This window comes from Micromesistius poutassou, assembly GCF_964030765.1.
Source record: "Micromesistius poutassou genome assembly, chromosome: 2".
Lineage (NCBI taxonomy): Eukaryota > Metazoa > Chordata > Actinopteri > Gadiformes > Gadidae > Micromesistius > Micromesistius poutassou.
The window spans coordinates 17453466-17462287 of NC_140272.1; the positions used below are offsets into that span (position 1 = coordinate 17453466).

Here is an 8822-nt window from a genome sequence, read left to right on the forward strand (position 1 = left end):
GACGCATCCAGACCTTATTTTTTCCATATCACCCCCACTCTTATAGAATTGTAAGTGGTTTACTGAACTATGATACACCTGTGGTGTTGCGGCTCTAAAATGACCACACTAGGAAGAGAATGGGTAAGCAGCTGCAGGAAGCTGGAAACCATCCCCATACAGACACCCACTCAACCACACATCCAAAACCCCCCAACCCCCCCCCCCCCACACACACACACACACACACTGTATTATCAAAAGACGACAAACACACATCCACCTAACATCCTCAAGCTGCACACAAAGGACGTCATCCAATTCTCTGTTTAATAGCCAGGATCAGCATGCTACTTCTGCAGCTTATGCCTAATGAGTGTGTGTGTGTGTGTGTGTGTGTGTGTGTGTGTGTGTGTGTGTGTGTGTGTGTGTGTGTGTGTGTGTGTATGTGTGTGGTGTGTGTGAAGGTTATATGGATGTAGAGCAGCTTTATTTAGGCTAGGTTGCACCACGACCACGCCGAGAGACCCACCACCGGCACATGGAAATAGAAACGAGAGCACAGGGGTGGAGAGAGGTAGAGAGAGAGAGAGAGAGAGAGAGAGAGAGAGAGAGAGAGAGAGAGAGAGAGAGAGAGAGAGAGAGAGAAAGACAGAGAGAGAGAGAGAGAGAGAGAGAGAGAGAGAGAGAGAGAGAGAGGGAGAGAGAGAGAGAGGTAGAGGTAGAGAGAGAGAGAGAGAGATAAAGACAGAGAGAAAGAGACAATGAGAGTCAGAGAGAGAAAAAAAGCGGTGAGGTGAAATATGGAGATAAAGAAAGAATGAAATAAAGAATCTAAAGATTGGAAAGATGTATGGTTGATGCCAACCATAATATAGGTATATTATAATAGACTAGATGCACCGCCACCCTCATTCTACCATGGGAAAATTCAGACTGCATTTCTGTCCCCAAGATGTAGGACATTCCGCCATAGCTTGACGATCCAGATAGCGCTCTCTCCCATCACCTCGATGTGTCAAGTCACACACACCCTCACACGCAGACACTCATCTCGGCACAGAATGGACAGCAAGACAGCCAGAGAAAATATATATTCTGAGACAGTTGGGCACATTCTGCTTCTCCTTCTTCCGTTTTTGTTTTTTTTCCCACTGTCTGAACTGAAAATGTTCCCCAATCCATGCATCCTATACCATATTTGTGGCACACTGTGTGAATGACAGCGCTGGCGTGTGTACATTTTTGTTCGCACTGTGCTAAAAATGTGTTGTCGTGACTCCCGAGTACAGACTGCGAAAACCCGCCTGTATTAACGTGGACACGGTGTTTAGAGCCACAGTGAGAGTCTTAAAGGCCAAGGAGCTGTCTAGACTAGTTCATGTAATGTCTCACTATACTCCCCCAAAGCGCCGGGTGCGTACGGCTCCCTTGGTTTCTCTCACTCGGCGGGAGCTGGCCTCACACCCGTCGCTGGCTTTCAACAGCGGATCATCCCCGCCCCCTCGTGACCCTCGTGACCCCGCGCGCGCCACCTGAAGGAGCAAATGAGCCCCGAGCGCCGTCTCACCCCGCATGACCCCCGCCTTGCAACGCTCCCGGGCGTCACCCCATTAGTGTCCTATAACAACGCCACGCGCACACGCACACGCACGCATGCACACACACGCACTCACACACACGCACACACGTGCACACACGCACGTACGCACACACACACACTCTCTCACATACACACACACACACGCACACACACACACCCACACACACACACACACACACACACACACACTCTCTCACATACACACACATTCACACAAACACACACACAACCCTATGCAAACCAATACAACATCTTGCCAGAAGGCTGTATATGGCTGCATGCTGACAGCTTTGGAAAATATAAAAAATTTGACAATTGACATTGCATATCAATGTCAATTGAGCCTTCAGAACTAATCCATCAATTAAGAATAAACTTAATACGTATACAATAAGTACACGTTTGAATTTTACAATTCGGACCTGAATGATGATTGGTGTTATACACTCAAATTCCTAGAATTGCATTTATTAGAATCCACCTTTGGGAAGGGCATTCCCAGCAGTGCCACTCCGCAGGGTGAACATCGTCACGACCTGTCCTTGCCGCCCCCGGTATATGGAGAAACTCAACTGTGTCCTCGGGCCTCTACCTGGCCCCAGGAGGACTCCTGCAGTTTAGCCTGGAGGCAGACAGTCCAGGCCGCACGACCCGTGGCCAGCTCGTCGTCAACCGGTGGGAACAGCAAGCGCATGTCTACGTCCACGGTGCCGGCGCAGAGAGCGCCCACACTCAGGAACTAGAATGGTGGAGGCGGAGGAAGTGGAGGACGAGAAGAGTGAGGTAGAGAGAGAAAGAGAGAGGTAGAGAGAGAGTGAGGTAGTGAGGTAGTGTGAGAGAGAGAGAGAGAGAGAGAGAGAGAGAGAGAGAGAGAGAGAGAGTGCGAGAGATAATGGTCTATCCGTTCCTATTACTAGGTAGAGTCGTTGTTATCATCCAAATTACAACGGCGTCGCCTCCCTGATGTCACAGTTGTCATCATCACCGTCGGGAAAAGAGACACCTCATTTTCTAGGAAGAAGACAAGCCTGTGGCGGCTCCAGCTAGATTGTGGTGCTAGTGAACGGACAAGGAGTTTTATGGATAACGACAAAGCTCTAATTGAATTTGTTAGCATTCGGGGGTTATCTGTCACAACTGAGCTGGGAACTGAGACGCTCAACACCATGTGTAAGAAATGTCAATATCCATAGTACACAGCTATGTATAGCATGGCAATTCATATGAATATCATCTTTAGTCAAGAATTCTGAATATGTAGGGCGATGATCGTAAACAGACAAGAGTATTGTAGACACCGCTGGTTGCTAAACAGCTATTATGTCCATCATATTGCCATGGAGCTCTCTGAGGGTCTGTGGAGAACGGTTGCAACGTGATCCTAACCGGCTCGGAGGTTCCTAAAGGAGGCTAACAGGTGAACTGCGTTAAGGTCACTATGGCCACTGCGAGCACCGGCCCTGGGGAAACTCCAGGTTACACACAGGATGCATGCTGACAGCTGGCCCGGAGAGCCACACCGCAGGCCTTCATCAATAATGATCACGCTCATATTTCTGAGGGTGCATATGTTCCGTAAGCCAGGCACAGGGCACCTTTGGTAAACCCCACAGCATAGACACAGCGGTGGCCGGGGAGAGATCACAAAGGGAAACATTCCGTTCCCAATTGACTTGGGAACTAGGATTGAATTAGGATTGAATCAATGCAATGCATGCCTTGATATTGATACCCAGCATGCCGCTGGAGGAGGAAGGACCCGAGGTGATTGTCCATACAGTGTGGTGCCAGCCAATGGGAGTCTGTCTCCACTTGGTGAGGCCTGTCCACACTTTATGATAGCAGAGTACCAATCCCATTCCTGTCCTATGCTTTGGTTCATCATGTCTACATGTTCTACTAGGAAATGTGCCATAATACAGAAGAAGGATTCGCCTTGAAGGCCATTTCAATTTCACTTATCGTAGCATCATAGGTCCAGAATTCCACTCCAGAAACAATTCCGTTATGTTTGATCCAACTAGATGAAGCAAGACACTATTCCCTCGTGTCCGTAATCTATCAGATTACAGACAAAATCTGACCTCACTTAGGTGTCCGCATGAACTCACGAGACCGGTCCACTTTAAGAGGGGAAAAGAGCTTATCACTGGCGCCGTCTTTAATATTCATCAGACAGATGCAGACCCCTGACACTGGCAACAGACTAGCGCCAGCGCTGCTGCTCCGATGGCACCAGACATGATTTAGAAAGTCCTTCGCCAGTGTAATTAGCATTCTATATATAGCCAGCAGAGCGCAGAGAAGACGCAAGACAAGGTGTCTGATTAACACACTGTTTAAAGGGAGTCTCACTTTGGAAAGGAGCAGAAAACTGATATTTTTAACCGCTACCTAAATGTATACCATAAAGAGTTCACTGTATTGGATCAGCACACTTATTGTTTAAACAGTAACCATAACCTCCCAATGTCGCTCCCTATACAAGCATATCATTTGAAAAGAAACAGTGTAGAAACCACATGGCCTCCCTTCTACCTTGTTACCCCAGATACCCACTCTCTTGAAACACAGCGTCTCATTGGCTGTTGGAGCAGACAGCAGATAAGGGGGGGGGGGGCGATGAGAGTGGAACAAGGGCTGTTTTATGGTTCAGGGAGATTCCTCCAAATGCTGGCTGGGATCACATTCTTTCTATGAACCCTCCGGCAGCAGTCATATATCACATTTCATTACTCACATCTTCTGAGGATTAAAGAAAAAGAAATAAAAGGCTTACGACACACACACCGCTTAGAATGAGTCACAGTCGTGGTCGACAGACACACAACCCCAGGCACACCGGTACAAACACACACGCACACACAGGTACACACTCAGTCATATATATATATGTATTAATATACATATATATATTTATATATTTATATGTATATATTTATGTAAAGTAAGAGAGCGCGAGAGAGGGAAAGAGGTGAGTGAGAGTGGGAGAGGGGTATAAAGAAAAAGAGGAGAGCGAGAGAGATGGAGAAAGGTAGAGATTGGGAGCGAGAAACAGAGTGACGGAGAGAACGAGAGAGAGAAAAAGTGAAAGGGACACCGAGAAATAAGTGAAACAGAGAGAGAGAGAGAGAGAGAGAGAGAGAGAACCATGCAAAAAAAACCATGCAAGCTCGAGATGGAGAGAGGGAGTGAGGTGAGGGAGCGAGAGCGAGAGAGAGAGAGAGAGAGAGAGAGGGAGACGGACGAAGGAGGACTCACCTTCCGTGGGCGAGGTGTTGAGGCGCGAGCAGAGTCCCTCCACGCCCCCGTACTCCTCCTGCACCCGGACCACGGCCTCCGTGGCGCGCTGCTCCATGAGCGAGCGTAGCTCCAGCACCGAGACGCCGAAGCCCCCCGCATGGTTGTTCTCGCTTCTTTGGTTTTTGGCATAAAAATCGCTGCTGTTGGACATGTCCCCCATGGTGTCAGGCGGAAGAAGCCCCCGACGCGCTTCTATTATTGCTTTGGATATCGGTGGATAAAAATGTAAATAAAAACTCTCCCTCCCCCCCGGGGACACACAAGAGAAGAAGGGGAGACCGGACGGGAACCAAAGGACCTCTTTCCCGCGATGAAAAACAGTACAAATTCCCCCTCCAAAAAAAAAAAAAAATCAAAGAGACCGCTTCACAGACGAAGGTGGTCGAGTCTCAACAAAAAACGCACACAAGACACACACACGTACACGCCAACAAAAAAAAACCTCTCCCCCACCCCACAAAAGGGTGAACGGGCCGGTGTGTAGGGGGACGAGCTGGAGAGATAGAGAGGAGAGAACAGAGGGAGCAGTGGAACGCGGTCGGAGGAGAAGAGGCGGAGGAGTACAGCGTAGGGTGGTGGGAGGGGGGGTGGGGGGGGAGGAACAGGTGAGTTTCAGGAGGAGAGGACAGAAGCTGTTGAGCTGAGAGGAGAGGAGAGAGGAGAGAGGAGGAGGAGGAGGAGGAGGAGGAGGAGGAGGAGGAGAGGGGAGAAGTGTCCGTGAGAGGAAGCGGAAGGCAAGGCGACGTGCCACCGATCGACTACGGACGGCCGCGTGTCGCGAGTCCCCACTGCGCCCCCGTCTCTCTCTCGGGTTTCACCACGGCTGAGACGCTCCGGACCCACTCCATGTGTGGCTTCCCATGGATGCGATGATGGAGATGATGGAGAGAGAAAAGAGTGGTGGGCGGCGGGGGGGGCGGGGGGGGAAAAAACGATGAGGAGGACGATGATGACGACGCTCGCTCGCTTCACTCGCTGGCCGTGACTGCCGCCGTCGCCGCCGCCGCTGCTGCTGCTGCTGCTGCCGCTTCTCTCGGTGTCCCTCTCTTCGCACGCACGCACGCTGCTGCTTCTTCTTCTTCTTCTTCTTCTTCTTCTTCTTCTTCACGCTCTTCTTCACGTCTCTGCTCTCCTTTCTACATGCTGGTCGTCCCCATCACTGTCAGGAGAGAGAGAGAGAGAGAGGGAGGGAGGGAGGGAGAGAGAGAGAGAGAGAGAGAGAGAGAGAGAGAGAGAGAGAGAGAGAGAGAGAGAGAGAGAGAGAGAGAGAGAGAGAGAGAGAGAGAGAGTGGAAGAAGAAGCAGCGCGACAGTCACAAGGAGAGCAACAAGAGAGAGGAGAGACAGAGGAGAGAGAGAGAGAGAGAAAGAGAGAGAGAGAGAGAGAGAGAGAGAGAGAGAGAGAGAAACGAGAAGAAGCGCAACAGTCGGAGAGAGTGCAACGAGAGAGAGAGAGCGGGGGGGGGGGGGGGGAGGAGAGCGAGGAAGAGAGAGAGGAAAGAGAGAGAGAGAGAGAGAGAGGGAGAGACGGAGAGCGAGGGAGACAGAGAGAGAGAGAGAGAGGGAACAAGGGTTAGTCGAGGATTCTCACGACTGACGGGGCATGCGAGGGTCGCCGAGGGACAGCCTTTCAGCTGGCTGTTGCGCTCACGCCAACGGTGTCTCTACCTGCTGCTGCTGCTGCTTGCTGCCACCTCTCCTGCTACTGCCAGCCTCATTCTGAGGACACGTCGACGGACGGAGCCGAGAGAGAGGAGAGGGAGAGAGAGGGAGGGCGGGTGGGAGAGAGGGGGAGGGAGAGGCAGAGAAGGAGAGAGAGAGAGAGAGAGAGAGAGAGAGAGAGAGAGAGAGAGAGAGAGAGAGAGAGAGAGAGAGAAGGAGAGAGTGGAAGAGAGATTGGAAGATGAGTAAGGGGAGAAGGAGGAGGAGGAGTAGTGGGAGGAGGGGTGTTGTTGGAGGGGAGGGGGCTGGAGGAGGAGGATGCTCCTTTCTGGTGCAGAGCAGCGAGGAGGCTGAATGCGGTTGGGGAGGTGGGGCGGGTGGCTCTGACGCCAGAGCCGCGGAGCGTGGAGCGCGAAATGCTGCACTGTCAGGGGGGGGGGGGGGGGGGGGGTGGGTGGTTTTAGCGCTCTCTCTCGCTCTCCCGCTCCCTGACACCTTCTAGGTCTTTTTTAATTTGCCGCTCCGTTTTGTTCCCCTTGAGCATCTCGCTGTCTAAGCGCGTACCTGTCTGCATCTCCGTCTCAGATCTCGTGCGCTCTCCTCCTCTCTCCCTCTCTCTCTCTCTCTCGTCTCTCTCTCTCTCTATTCTCTGATCACTGTGTGTGAGTTTTAGAGTGTGTGGTGTGTGTGTGTGTGTGTGTGTGAATGAATTAATTACAACAAGTTTGGATAGAGCGAGAGAGAGAGAGAGAGAGAGAGAGAGAGAGAGAGAGAGAGAAGAGAGAGAGAGAGAGAGAGAGAGAGAGAGAGAGAGAGAGGGAACGAGACCGAGCGGGAGATGGGAAAGAGCGTGGATTACAGGATGTGTAAATGTGTATTGATTTATTTATCTGTGACCAAGTAAGCACACACGCAAGTTGGCTCATCTCCCAAACCGTGGCGGTCGAATGACCAGTCTCTCTCTCGCGCTTCCTCCTTTCTCTCTTTCTCTTCATTCCTGCTTTCTTAGACCCTGTCTCCCTCTCATACATGCATATACACACGCGGCCGCCCCGGCTTGTAGCACCGCGATCTGTGTAGCTCTGTAGTTTGGTCAAAACAAGGCTACTTATCAATATTAATACATGGGGCAAACTCCAGTCCCCCTGCACCCTGCGCCCTGCTTCAGATCTGCCCTTTATTACTGTCAGCCCATCCTGCAGCCCGCACACCATGTGGTCATGTAGTTACATTATCATTATGACCATTCTTAATGTAGTTTATTACAGCATGAGTCGTATTATTCATATTACAAGATGGCATTAGTAGAAGTAATAGCATTCATTTCTATTGTAATTCTTGTCATTAAAAGGATAATGTTGTTGCTATTCGGTCTGCTGAAAGAACAGCCATATATTAATATGATTAGGATGTTATGATGTTTCATTTTGATTAGTGTTTATATTATTAATCAGTCTTGTTTAAAGGAGAACCTTTAAACCGTTGTTGTGAGTTTTGCCACTAATACCCTTCAACACAGGCGGCACGCTGAAGACACAACAAACGACAGCCAGAGAGGATAATGCTTCGGTAATGGCGGCTTAATGTGTGAAGAATCAACCAATTAGGTCAACAAATATAAACGACATTGGCCCCCTTTTAGAAATGAATCTGTGGGATCTCTGCAGGGACGTATTTGTTTACTTTGTTTCCTGCCTCCTTAGCGAGAGAAAACACAATTTTTTGTGCACACTCCAGATTGGCTTATCTTGCGCTTCCACCAAAAACACACACACACACACACACACAGGCACAGTACCATACCGAATATTTAAAGGAGAGGATCGCAGAAAACAAAATTGGTTAGTGAAAGATGAACTCCTAAGTTGGTATACGGCTACAAATGATAAGAACAGTGGAACATCAATGAGAGGATGTTGATGAATTAAAAACATGACAGTGCGAAAGATAAGGTGCTGAGTGTTCGCAATAGACAGTGTAGGTCACAGTCGTGCACATTCAAAGTGAGGTCCAGCATTTGCATAAGTGCAATTAGCAGGTTGCACAACTAATGAGTTCCAGGCAGTAGCCCCGTGCAACTTTACATAGTGAAGTTCACAGCCTCATTAATTATTATGAATGCTTTTTCTTCTCTCTATGTCAAAAGAAAAGCCAAAATACTCTCATAAGGGATACTGAATGCTTTCTCCAACAGTATCATTTTATAACTGTATTTTTATATGTTGTTAATATGTTATATGATTTTATAGGTGTACACTCTACTAGCAGAAAAGTAT

General features: G+C 49.5%; 1 protein-coding gene across 1 annotated transcript in view; it reads right to left on the bottom strand.

Moving 5' to 3' along the window:
- Nucleotides 1–5045, bottom strand: part of atp2b2 (ATPase plasma membrane Ca2+ transporting 2) — a gene marked incomplete at both ends in the record, with an annotated part of 58002 nt that extends 52957 nt beyond the window's left edge. Inside the window, 1 exon segment of the mRNA XM_084463907.1 lies at nt 4844–5045. Within this exon segment, the coding sequence (XP_084320033.1) occupies nt 4844–5045 (202 nt within the window).
- Between the last annotated feature and the right edge of the window lie 3777 nt (nt 5046–8822).